The 14042-nt window shown below is 47.5% G+C and overlaps 1 protein-coding gene across 3 annotated transcripts in view; it reads left to right on the top strand.

Annotated features, from left to right (window-relative positions):
- The window catches only part of TERB1 (telomere repeat binding bouquet formation protein 1), a 76681-nt gene that overhangs the window by 31468 nt on the left and 31171 nt on the right, over window positions 1-14042 (top strand). For all 3 annotated transcript variants that reach the window (XM_077450717.1, XM_077450726.1, XM_077450709.1), the window contains exons 11-13: window positions 562-707; window positions 2687-4174; window positions 10813-11135. In XM_077450717.1, the coding sequence (XP_077306843.1) occupies window positions 562-707; window positions 2687-4174; window positions 10813-11135 (1957 nt within the window). The remainder of the gene's footprint in view (window positions 1-561; window positions 708-2686; window positions 4175-10812; window positions 11136-14042) is intronic.

Raw genomic sequence — 14042 nt, 5'->3', positions numbered from 1 at the left:
CCGATCGTGTGTACGCGGCATAAGAGAAAATAAATGTATCAGATGATTATATGTAAAATGTTCTGAATAAATCTCCCGGTCGGGCCCGTTCCCTCCACATGCAGCGGGACACATTGCTGACTTCATAGACAATCCGATGGAATCCGTCTATTCTATGGGCAGTGTCCACAATATTGCAGTGAAGTACAAAAAGACAAATTTTTCTGCACTGCAAATACACAGAAATTCCCAAAAATATATGAAAACGCACATAGATACGTGTGTCAAACGCATGTCACTGTGCATGCAAAAATGCTGAGTGACCGTTTCTGGTGTGAATGGACCCTAAAGGCGAAGAAAGGGTCAGACCACAAATAATACATTGGAGGGGGAGGAGGGGTCGCCACAGTCCGATGGACTGGACTCTCGGGAATGGCTCTTCCACCCTTCATTCATTCTGTGAGTTTCTCTGGCTTTTTACCCCCCTGGGATCAGGTGTTTTGGGGCGATTTATAGAACTATTACCAGCTTGGGGATAATATTCTCTTTTCTTTGATTCATTTTTCCTCTCGCTGATTGCAGCTGAAATGTTGTCTCTGAGTGAACAAACGCCAAATGCAGAACAGGCTGCGGCCTGGAAGATCCCGGAGAACCGCCATGATGAATTCTGGGAGAAAGCAAAAGAAATTTATCGCAAAATAGAATATCTACAGCAGCAGCATAATGAGGTAAGTGTCTGTAAAGGTATCCATAAACAGCCCCAATATGACGCTGGGGTAAGTATTGGGGCATTTAGGCCCCATTCACAGGTGAGCGTTTTATAGCTTGAAGCCTGAAGCTACAAAATGCTTGAGGGGAAAAAAATCCATTATTCTCTATGGATATGGTTCACATCTCCACTCCAAGTCGCCGGAAGCCAAACAAGTTCTGGCCCTTTTTTGTCGCTCGATTCGGACAGATTTGGGCATTTTTGGAGCAGGAAGCAGATGACAAAATCTAAAAACATAGCAACAAATGATGAAACAGATGATAATTTTTCCTATTGGCTAATAAAAAAAACTCCGTAAAATGCTGTATGCAAACTCGCAAATATGTGCAACAAAACGCCGGAAAAAACGCTACGCTCAGGTGTGAATGGGGCCATAGAGCTTCTTCAGGTGACGGGAAGTTTTCTTATGCCGCATACACAGGACCGGACTTTCCAGGAGACTAGGTCAGATGGTCTTCCCGACAGACTTTTCAGCGGAGTTCCGACGGACTTTCCAAACGAACGGACTTGGCCACACATGAATGGACTAAAGTCCGCTCGAAAGTCCGTTCGTTTTGAACGTCATGACGTACGACGGGACTAAAAAAGGAAATTCAGTAGCCAATAGCTGCCCTTGCCTCGTAATTTGGTCCGTCGGACCAGCACACAGACAAACGGTTTTCCCGATAGGAATGGAGTCCGTCGGACAGATTTGAAACATGTTCTATTTCTAGGTCCGTCTGATTTTTTTAAATCTCCTTTCCTTACAAGGCCCGTCTCACCTGTCTCGCCCGGGCTCCGGCTTGGATAGGAGCGGGGTGAACACCAAGCTTTGTCAAAGCTTTTAAAGCACCATTCAGCTCCAGTTTGTAAATATTGAACACAGATTCTAATGGGAGCGCTGATCGCCACGTGAAGCAAGTTGTAGGTCGGGAAGATCGTTCTAGTGATTATGAGAAAAGCTGCTAGCACCACAATTGGCAAATATTGTGCAAAACTTTAAAATCAAAGTGCTGTGCTAAGCAATCCTTGTATTTAGTGATCATACGTATTTCCATATGTCAAAACACAATAGAAAAGAGATAGAAAAGTAAAAAAAAACGTATAATAATAAAAAGTTCATAACATAAATGTCCACAGAGAGCCACCAATAACGTGCCCATGCAATGATAAACTCCACAGAAGTGCCTGAAGTGATGATCCATAAATAATGACATGGTGACAATCCCACCACCACCAGTGATTGAATCTGACCCCCGGTGATTGAATCTGACCCCGGTGATTAAATCTGACCCCCGGTGATTGAATCTGACCCCGGTGATTGGATCGGATCCCTGGTGATTGGATCTGATCCCCGGTGATTGGACCTGATCCCCGGTGATTGGATCGGATCCCTGGTGATTAAATCTGACCCCCGGTGATTGGATCGGATCCCTGGTGATTGAATCTGACCCCCGGTGATTGGATCTGACCCCCGGTGATTGGATCTGACCCCCGGTGATTGAATCTGACCCCCGGTGATTGGATCGGATCCCTGGTGATTGGATCTGATCCCCGGTGATTGGATCGGATCCCTGGTGATTGGATCTGATCCCCGGTGATTGGATCTTACCGCCGGTGATTGAATCGGATCCCTGGTGATTTGATCTGATCCCCGGTGATTGGATCTTACCGCCGGTGATTGGATCGGATCCCTGGTGATTGGATCTGATCCCCGGTGATTGGATCGGATCCCCGGTGATTGAATCTGACCCCCAGTGATTGGATCTGACCCCTGGTGATTGGATCTGATCCCTGGTGATAGGATCTGATCCCTGGTGATAGGATCTGACCCCCAGTGATTGGACCTGACCCCCGGGTTGGGTAATACTGAAGAAACAATAGAAGAAGTTCATTTAGATTCAGTTTGTTACACATTATGTTGGCTTTGCATATTTTTTATATATTTTTTGCTTTCAGGATATTACAAACATGGAGGAACCAGAAGAAAGTAGAGATAGGAGTCCTCATCAGAGACCAGCAGCCAATGCCATGTTCACATTACCATTTATAAACAGCCATTTAAAGCATCAGAGAAAAGATCCCAGTCTGGTGGGTTCCAATCCGAGATTACTGGAGCAGAGAAATGATCCCAGTCTGGTGGGTTCCAATCAGAGATTACCGGAGCAGAGAAATGATCCCAGTCTAATGGGTTCCAATCAGAGATTACCGGAGCAGAGAAATGATCCCAGTCTAATGGGTTCCAATCAGAGATTACTGGAGCAGAGAAATGATCCCAGTCTAATGGGTTCCAATCAGAGATTACTGGAGCAGAGAAATGATCCCAGTCTGGTGGGTTCCAATCCGAGATTACCGGAGCAGAGAAATGATCCCAGTCTGGTGGGTTCCAATCCGAGATTACTGGAGCAGAGAAATGATCCCAGTCTGGTGGGTTCCAATCAGAGATTACCGGAGCAGAGAAATGATCCCAGTCTAATGGGTTCCAATCAGAGATTACCGGAGCAGAGAAATGATCCCAGTCTGGTGGGTTCCAATCAGATATTACCGGAGCAGAGAAATGATCCCAGTCTGGTGGGTTCCAATCAGATATTACCGGAGCAGAGAAATGATCCCAGTCTAATGGGTTCCAATCAGAGATTACTGGAGCAGAGAAATGATCCCAGTCTAATGGGTTCCAATCAGAGATTACTGGAGCAGAGAAATGATCCCAGTCTAATGGGTTCCAATCAGAGATTACCGGAGCAGAGAATTGATCCCAGTCTGGTGGGTTCCAATCAGATATTACCGGAGCAGAGAATTGATCCCAGTCTAATGGGTTCCAATCAGAGATTACTGGAGCAGAGAAATGATCCCAGTCTAATGGGTTCCAATCAGAGATTACTGGAGCAGAGAAATGATCCCAGTCTAATGGGTTCCAATCAGAGATTACTGGAGCAGAGAAATGATCCCAGTCTAATGGGTTCCAATCAGAGATTACTGGAGCAGAGAAATTATCCCAGTCTGGTGGGTTCCAATCAGAGATTACTGGAGCAGAGAAATGATCCCAGTCTGGTGGGTTCCAATCAGAGATTACCGGAGCAGAGAAATGATCCCAGTCTGGTGGGTTCCAATCAGATATTACTGGAGCAGAGAAATGATCCCAGTCTGGTGGGTTCCAATCAGAGATTACTGGAGCAGAGAAATGATCCCAGTCTGGTGGGTTCCAATCAGAGATTACCGGAGCAGAGAAATGATCCCAGTCTGGTGGGTTCCAATCAGATATTACTGGAGCAGAGAAATGATCCCAGTCTGGTGGGTTCCAATCAGAGATTACTGGAGCAGAGAAATGATCCCAGTCTGGTGGGTTCCAATCAGAGATTACTGGAGCAGAGTAACAAACCTGCAGAGAAGTTACAGAATAATCCTTCCTGTGCTGGAAGTACAGAGCAGGAGGGCAGTGTACCCAAGGTAGGTCATGTTCATAGGTAGTTGTAGCCTCTTTAGGGTGAAATTAAGCTTTAATTGGTGGCTGATTTATAGACGGGTCTATTTCCTTTCTTATCTATAGAGATTCTCACATGGCTGGTCTGTGGGTAGAGTGCCCCCGGGAGGGGGAGGGGGGGGGGGGTCAGACTGATATTGTCTTTTCTCTATTCTGAGGCTGAGAAGGTCTTTGTCCCCCCATATGGAGAACAATGTCGGGGTTACCCCAAGTGAATCAAAAAAGAAATCTCTCATCATTCACAAACCTTGTTAAAAAAAAGAAATATTTTTGTCATATATATCACCAAATACCAAAACAAAAATGTGGGACTGGTTCTGAAGGTTCAGGGGTTCAGAAAAACTCTGCCAGGTCCCTGCCCCCACCATTCTCTGTCAGATCTCTGGCCCCCACCATTCTCTGTCAGATCTCTGGCCCCCCGTCATTCTCTGTCAGATCTCTGCCCCCCCATCATTCTCTGTCAGATCTCTGGCCCCCCGTCGTTTTCTGTCAGATCTCTGGCTCCCCATCATTCTCTGTCAGATCTCTGGCCCCCCATCATCCTCTGTCAGATCTCTGGCCCCCCGTCATTCTCGGTCAGATCTCTGCCCCCCCGTCATTCTCTGTCAGATCTCTGCCCCCCCATCATTCTCTGTCAGATCTCTGCCCCCCCCATCATTCTCTGTCAGATCTCTGGCCCCCGTTGTTCTCTGTCAGATCTCTGGCCCCCCGTCGTTCTCTGTCAGATCTCTGGCCCCCCGTCGTTCTCTGTCAGATCTCTGGCCCCCCGTCGTTCTCTGTCAGATCTCTGCCCCCCCCGTCATTCTCTGTCAGATCTCTGCCCCCCCCGTCATTCTCTGTCAGATCTCTGCCCCCCCATCATTCTCTGTCAGATCTCTGCCCCCCCATCATTCTCTGTCAGATCTCTGCCCCCCCATCATTCTCTGTCAGATCTCTGGCCCCCGTTGTTCTCTGTCAGATCTCTGCCCCCCCATCATTCTCTGTCAGATCTCTGGCCCCCGTCATTCTCTGTCAGATCTCTGGCCCCCCGTCGTTCTCTGTCAGATCTCTGGCCCCCCGTCGTTCTCTGTCAGATCTCTGGCTCCCCATCATTCTCTGTCAGATCTCTGGCCCCCCTGTCATTCTCTGTCAGATCTCTGCCCCCCCCCGTCATTCTCTGTCAGATCTCTGGCCCCCCATCATTCTCTGTCAGATCTCTGCCCCCCCGTCATTCTCTGTCAGATCTCTGCCCCCCCGTCATTCTCTGTCAGATCTCTGCCCCCCCGTCATTCTCTGTCAGATCTCTGCCCCCCCCGTCATTCTCTGTCAGATCTCTGGCCCCCCTCATTTTCTGTCAGATCTCTGGCCCCCCATCATTCTCTGTCAGATCTCTGGCCCCCCCATCATTCTCTGTCAGATCTCTGGCCCCCCGTCGTTCTCTGTCAGATCTCTGGCTCCCCATCATTCTCTGTCAGATCTCTGGCCCCCCTGTCATTCTCTGTCAGATCTCTGCCCCCCCGTCATTCTCTGTCAGATCTCTGGCCCCCCATCATTCTCTGTCAGATCTCTGCCCCCCCGTCATTCTCTGTCAGATCTCTGCCCCCCCGTCATTCTCTGTCAGATCTCTGCCCCCCCGTCATTCTCTGTCAGATCTCTGGCCCCCCGTCGTTCTCTGTCAGATCTCTGGCCCCCCGTCGTTCTCTGTCAGATCTCTGGCTCCCCATCATTCTCTGTCAGATCTCTGGCCCCCCTGTCATTCTCTGTCAGATCTCTGCCCCCCCGTCATTCTCTGTCAGATCTCTGGCCCCCCATCATTCTCTGTCAGATCTCTGCCCCCCCGTCATTCTCTGTCAGATCTCTGCCCCCCCGTCATTCTCTGTCAGATCTCTGGCCCCCCTCATTTTCTGTCAGATCTCTGGCCCCCCATCATTCTCTGTCAGATCTCTGGCCCCCCCTCATTTTCTGTCAGATCTCTGCCCCCCCATCATTCTCTGTCAGATCTCTGCCCCCCCCCCCCGTCATTCTGTCAGATCTCTGGCTCCCTGTCATTTTCTGTCAGATCTCTGCCCCCCCTCATTTTCTGTCAGATCTCTGCCCCCCCCCATCATTCTGTCAGATCTCTGCCCCCCCGTCATTCTGTCAGATCTCTGGCTCCCTGTCATTCTCACAATATAAGATCTGCCCATGTATGATGGATATGTAGCTGACTACACACGAGTAGACGTGTCACTGAGAAGCACGGATGGGAAGACCTCTGTCTGGCCTCGTGTAAGTCGCACACACCCAACGCCGTTTTCTAGTTCAGCGACTCTTCAGCATTATTTCTTCTCTTCATAGAGAAAAGAATGATCATCTGGGGTCTCAGAGATCAGAAATGCTGTTTAACACACCTCTCCATAGACCGATCGCTGGCGGAGTGCAGGGATCGCATAGACTGACTGGAGAGATGACTAAAAGATTCATTGTGATGGATGATCGCTCTTATATCTCTGTATAATGGGGGGGGGGGGTGCTGAGTGCTTCCTGACATATCGATTGTTATTTCTCCTGCCCGGAGCGCTTATCAAACTGACGTCTCACCCACCATGACAACATTTTACAGTAATGTGTACTGTATATAGAATGTGCCTGTATATTTATAGTATATACTGTATATATATATAGTGGCCCTTCATATACTTACATGGTGACCACTTCACCAATCTGGTGCATGCTCAGCAACAACAGGCGTGGCTTTCTAAGAGATGCTCGGCTGGTATGATGAACTATTGTGCACCGATAAACCCTTTCCTACACCAATACATCACCGCCGGCATCGACCATCCTCCAAAAAGTCACTAAAATGAGTCTCCAGTGTCATTACACTGCAGCAAACCAGCAGCAGGATATCTGATGGGGACAGGCCTGAGGGGTATTCAGTCATATAAAATGGTTCTCTGAAGAAACGATTACTTAACAATAGCAAGACAATAAATTACAGTCCTGACAATATGCAGGCAACAAACGGGCAATCACAACCAGAGGTGGGCAACAAACTGGCCATAGATTCAATATGTGGGCGAGAAATGGGCAGTATTGATGTGTCTCCCGAAAAACAAGCAATTGTTAGAACATTGAGTGTTTGTTATAATGTTGTGTTACCAACTAAAAGGGGACATTGATTGGCACAAGAACAAGTCCAGGATAGATGAAAGGAACGTCTGTAACCCAGGAGCCATTAGGATTAAAGGGCATTGCACCCTAAAAATCACTTTGAAAACCACCTTAAAGTAACCCTCTGATGTGGGGATATCAGTTCCTGTCTATGTATCAGTACATTGTAAGTGCAAAGTGTTATGGTGACGCTTTTCAGACCCCGTACTCACAGAATGTCCTCAGTCTTCAGCCCAAGGATGGGCAACGTGGGAGACTGAGGACATCTTGTGGCAAAGGAGAGGTATTGCAAGGAAAAAGCACTATAGAGGTAAGCAATTCAATTTAAGCTGCTTTTTAGTTTAATTTTTTTTTTTTTTAACCACTACAATACAGGGCACTTTCGCCCCCTTCCTTCCCAGTCCAATTTTCAGCTTTCATCGCTCTCGCGCTTTCAGTGACAATTGCGCGGTCATGCTACACTGTACCCAAATGAAATTTTTATCATTTTGTTCGCACAAATAGAGATTTATTTTGGTGGTATTTATTCACGACTCCGTTTTTTATTTTTTGCGATATAAGCGCAAAAAAGCGGAAATTTGGAAAAAAAACAATATTTTCTTTTTTCTATTTTAAAAGAAATCCAATAAAATCAAATTTTGTCATAAATTTAAGCCAAAATGTATTCTGCTACATGTTTTTGGTAAAAAAAATTCCGTTAAGTGTATAATAATTGGTTTGTGTGATCACGGACATATGTACGCAAATGATCATGTACATATGTGTGCAGGTGATCACGTACAGTGGTGTGAAAAAGTGTTTGCCCCCTTCCTCATTTCCTGTTCCTTTGCATGTTTGTCACACTTAAGTGTTTCGGAACATCAAACCAATTTAAGCAATAGTCAAGGACAACACAAGTAAACACAAAATGCAATTTGTAAATGAAGGTGTTTATTATTAAAGGTGAAAAAAAATCCAAACCATCATGGCCCTGTGTGAAAAAGTGATTGCCCCCTAAACCTAATAACTGGTTGGGCCACCCTTAGCAGCAACAACTGCAACCAAGCGTTTGCGATAACGTGCAATGAGGCTTTTACAGCGTCCTGGAGGAATTTTGGCCCACTCATCTTTGCAGAATTGTCCTAATTCAGTTACATTAGAGGGTTTTCGAGCATGAACGGCCTTTTTAAGGTCATACCACAACATCTCAATAGGATTCAGGTCAGGACTTTGGCTAGGCCACTCCAAAGTCTTCATTTTGTTTTTCTTCAGCCATTCGGTGGTGGACTTGCTGGTGTGTTTAGGATCATTGTCCTGCTGCAGAACCCAAGTTCGTTTCAGCTTGAGTACACAAACAGATGGTCGGACATTCTCCTTCAGGATCTCTTGGTAGACAGCAGAATTCATAGTTCCTTTTATCACGGCAAGTCTTCCAGGTCCTGAAGCAGCAAAACAGCCCCAGACCATCACACTACCACCACCATATTTTACTGTTGGTATAATGTTCTTTTTATGAAATGCAGTGTTCCTTCTATGCCAGATATACTTGGACACACACCTTCCAAAGAGTTCTACTTTTGTCTCATCGGTCCACAGAATGTTGTCCCAAAAGTCTTGGGGATCATCAAGATGTGTTGTGGAGAAATTGAGATGAGCTTTGATGTTCTTTTTGCTCAGCAGTGGTTTTCTCCTTGGAACTCTGCCATGCAGGCCATTTTTGCCCAGTCTTTTCCTGATGGTGGAGGCATGAACGCTGACCTTAACTGAGGCAAGTGAGGCCTGCAGTTCCTTGGACGTTGTTGTGGGGTCTTTTGTGACCTCTTGGATGAGTCGTCGCTGCGCTCTTGGGGTAATTTTGGGCGGCCGGCCACTCCTGGGAAGGTTCACCACTGTTCCATGTCTTCGCCATTTGTGGATAATGGCTCTCACTGTGGTTCGCTGGATTCCCAAAGCTTTGGAAATGGCTTTATAACCCTTTCCAGACTGATAGATCTCAATTACTTTCTTTCTCAATTGTTCCTGAATTTCTTTGGGTCTCGGCATGATGTGTAGCTTTTAATGATCTTCTGGTGGACCTTACTGTGTCAAGCAGCTCCTATTTAAGTGATGCCTTGATTGTGAACAGGTGTGGCAATAATCAGGCCTGGGTGTGGCTAGAGAAATTGAACTCAGGTGTGGACAACCACAGTTATAGTATGTTTTAACAAGGGGGGCAATCACTTTTTCACACAGGGCCATGATGGTTTGGATTTTTTTTCACCTTTAATAATAAACACCTTCATTTACAAATTGCATTTTGTGTTTACTTGTGTTGTCCTTGACTATTGTTTAAATTGGTTTGATGTTCCAAAACACTTAAGTGTGACAAACATGCAAAGGAACAGGAAATGAGGAAGGGGGCAAACACTTTTTCACACCACTGTACATATGTGTGCAGATAATCATTGGGACATGTGATTTTAGTGGGACATATGTGGGGGGGACATGTTTTTATTATTAGGGACGTGTTTTTATTTTTTGGGGACATGTATGTTTTGGGGACATGTGTGTTTTGGGGACATATGTGGGACTGTGTTTACACTGTGTGGTGTGTTGTGTGTTTACACTACACTGATGATCAGTGAGTAAAAAGCTGTAAAAAACAGCCCATACTCACTGATCAACAGCCGGCTGCAGCGTTCTGCTCTCCTCTCCTCAGCGGTGACTTCCGTGTGAGGAGAGGAGAGCCGATTGCCTAGCAACCGGCTGTTTGTTTACATCACATGACGGCCGTGATTGGACACGGCCGTCATGTGATCAGGAGGGCCAATCACAGAGCCCTCCTGCCGATCTGAGATGCGCCGTGTCCCGGTGACACGGGCGCATCGGGATCGCGCCGCTGCGTGGGCACGCGCCCGCGCGATCCCGCTCCTCCTGATGGACGTTCCTGAACGTCCTATCAGGAGTAGACGGCTAATGCAATGCACATATACGGCCGGGTGGGAAGTGGTTAATTATGTTTAAATTGGGCTGTAACAATCAGGTGTACCTAATAGAGTGATAACTGAGTGTTCACATATTCTGCAGGTACAGCCGTGGCCAAACCTTTTTGTCAGATGTTACTATGGATACGGAAGTATAATGACATCATAAGTGTCAGATGTTACTATGGGAAGTTAATGAGAAGATTTGATATTTGCTGTGGTGATTCTTCTTTTTCCTGACCTCTGTAATTCCCCCCGGCGTGCTGTCACTCAACTTCTGGGCCTCATCCTGACCGACTGATATGGAGAATATGCAAATTGTGACAATTCATATTTGTGTCATTCTCAAGACTTTTGGCCCCGGCTGTACACACACACACAGTAATATATATATATATATATACACATACGCTATACACACACACGCTATACACACACGCTATATACATGCCTGTGTACACTGTATGTACTCTCGTTGCTTTGCTGTGTTGTAGCATTTATAGATTACATATCTTATTATTCATATCTAGGAGAAGACAAGTCTGCACGTTTCCCCGGACATCACCGCAGTCTCCCCGGACATCGCCGCGGTCTCCCCGGACATCGCCGCGCTCTCCTCATCGGGCTCCTGTAATGGAAGTGACAGGCATTGGGCTGTACAGGAATCACTCACAGGGCCGAAGTGCAGAGATTGGAGCTGCAGGTCTGACTCCTCCAGAAAGAATCCGTCTTCCAAACACACAGCCACCCAGACCGGCGAACATCACATGACCGACCATTCCCTCCAGCCATACACCGAGCTTGTACAGGAAGGAGAGGAGACCGATCCTCGCAGGCATTCTCCTAATTCAAGGTATAAAGTGCTGCATATTGCTTGTTAAAGAAGAACTCCGCAAAACATTTTGCAGTAGAGCTTGGGGAGGAATGGAACTTAACTGCCATAGATTGCAAACACAGCTACAGAATATCGGCTTTCCCAACATTTATCCTGCCGCCCAAATGTTCCCAGCGCTCTGATATTATTTAAGGTCTAAATCTATGTAGCCAACCACAATGTGGAGTAGAGTGGCGGGATCCGAGTGTGGAGTAAAGTGGCGGGATCACAATGCGGAGTGGCGAGATCACAATGCAGAGTAGAGTGGCGGGATCACAATGCGGAGTGGCGAGATCACAATGCGGAGTGGCGAGATCACAATGCGGAGTGGCGGGATCACAATGCGGAATTTCAGGATCACAATGTGGAGCGGCGGGATCACAGTGTGGCGTGTCGGGATCACAGTGCGGAGTAGAGTGGCGGGATCACAATGTGGAGTGGCGGGATCACAATGCGGAGTGGCGGAATCACAATGCGGAGTGGCGGAATCACAATGCGGAGTGGCGGAATCACAATGCCGAGTGTCAGGATCACAATGTGGAGCGGCGGGATCACAGTGCGGCTTGTTGGGATCACAATGTGGAGTGGCGGGATCACAATGCAGAGTAGAGTGGCGGTATCACAGTGCGGTTTGTTGGGATCACAATGTGGAGTGGCGGGATCACAATGCAGAGTAGAGTGGCGGGATCACAATGCGGAGTGTCAGGATCACAATGTGGAGCGGCGGGATCACAGTGCGGCTTGTTGGGATCACAATGTGGAGTGGCGGGATCACAATGCAGAGTAGAGTGGCGGGATCACAGTGCGGCGTGTGGGGATCACAGTGAGGAGTGGCGGGATCACAATGCAGAGTAGAGTGGCGGGATCACAATGTGGAGTGAAGGGATCACAAATCACAATGTGGAGTGGCGGGATCACTGCAGAGTAGAGTGGCGGGATCACAATGCGGAGTGGCGGGATCACAATGCGTCTGCCTCCATCGCCTCCAGCTCCCAACATTGGGTAGGAAACCTCACTGAGCCCCCCGTGGGTGAGTTGGCACCACTCATGTGAAGGGGCCCCAAATGATTTCTTGCTTGAAAACAATCACTTGAGCCAAAAATTATTGTACTGAGTTCTCTGCCAGGAATGATCTCTACATTAAATTATAATAGATTATTGATCGGATCTTCTGAAAGATAAAATTCTTTCATCATAACAACTATCATACAATTGCAATATTCAACTGCTGATATGAGATGTGTATACAGTATCTGACAAAAGTAAGTACACCCCTCAGTGACATTTCTTCTCTCTTTTCATGTGACAACACTGAAGAAATGACACTTGTCTACAATGTAAAGTAGTGAGTGTACAGCTTGTATAACAGTGTAAATTTCCTGTCCCCTCAAAATAACTCAACACACAGCCATTAATGTCTAAACCGCTGGCAACAAAAGTCAGTACACCCCTAAGTGAAAATCTCCAAATTGGGCCCAATTAGCCATTTTCCCTCCCCGGTGTCATGTGACTCGTTAGTGTTACAAGGTCTCAGGTGTGAATGGGGAGCAGGTGTGTTAAATTTGATGTTATCGCTCTCACTCTCTCATACTGGTCACTGGAAGTCCAACATGGCACCTCATGGCAAAGAACTCTCTGAGGATCTGGAATGAAGAATTGTTGCTCTACATAAAGATGGCCTAGGCCAGGGATATGCAATTAGCGGACCTCCAGCTGTTGCAAAACTACAAGTCCCATCATGCTCTGCCTCTGGGTGTCATGCTTGTGGCTGTCAGAGTTGCTAAGCCTCATGGGACTTGTAGTTCTGCAACAGCTGGAGGTCCGCTAATTGCATATCTCTGGCCTAGGCTATAAGAAGATTGCCAAGACCCTGAAACTGAGCTGCAGCACGGTGGCCAAGACCATACAGTGGTATAACAGGACAGGTTCCCCTCAGAACAGGCCTCGCCATGGTCCACCACAGAAGTTGAGGTCACGTGCTCAGAGTCATATCCAGAGGTTGTCTTTGGGAAATAGACGTATGAGTGCTGCCAGCATTGCTGCAGAGGTTGTAGGGGTGAGGGGGTCAGCCTGTCAGTGCTCAGACCATACGCCGCACACTGCATCAAATTGGTCTGCATGGCTGTCATCCCAGAAGGAAGCCTCTTCTAAAGATGATGCACAAGAAAGACCACAAACAGTTTGCTGAAGACAAGCAGACTAAGGAGATGGATTACTGGAACCATGTCCTGTGGTCTGATGAGACCAAGATAAAGGTATTTGGTGTCAGATGGTGACAAGCGTGTGTGGGGGCAACCAGGTGAGGAGGACAAAGACAAGTGTGTCTTGTCTACAGTCAGGCATGGTGGTGGGGGTGTCATGGTCTGGGGCTGCATGAGTTCTGCCGGCACTGGGGGGCTACAGATCATTGAGGGGACCATGAATGCCAACATGTACTGTGACATACTGAAGCAGAGCATGACCCCCTCCCTTCAGAGACTGGACTGCAGGGCAGTATTCCAACATGATAACCACCCCAAACACACCTCCAACACCACCACTGCCTTGCTAAAGAAGCTGAGGGTAAAGGGGATGGACTGGCCAAGCATGTCTCCAGACCTAAACCCTATTGATCATCTGTGGGGGATCCTCAGACGGAAGGTGGAGGAGGGGAAGGTCTCCAACATCCACCAGCTCTGTGATGTCATCATGGGGGAGGGGAAGAGGACTCCAGTGGTGACCTGTGAAGCTCTGGTGACCTCCATGCCCAAGAGGGTGAAGGCAGTGCTGGAAAATAATAATGGCGGCCACACAAAATATTGACACTTTGGGCCCAATTTGGAGATTTTCACTTAGGGGTGTACTGACTTTTGTTGCCAGCGGTTTAGACCTCTATAGAGAAGAGGT

This window comes from Lithobates pipiens, unplaced genomic scaffold, assembly GCF_037356315.1.
Source record: "Lithobates pipiens isolate NorthernLeopardFrog02 unplaced genomic scaffold, aLitPip1_a1.2 Scaffold_10, whole genome shotgun sequence".
Lineage (NCBI taxonomy): Eukaryota > Metazoa > Chordata > Amphibia > Anura > Ranidae > Lithobates > Lithobates pipiens.
The sequence above is the reverse complement of the archived record's forward strand: the minus strand, read 5'-3'. Positions and strand labels throughout refer to the sequence as shown.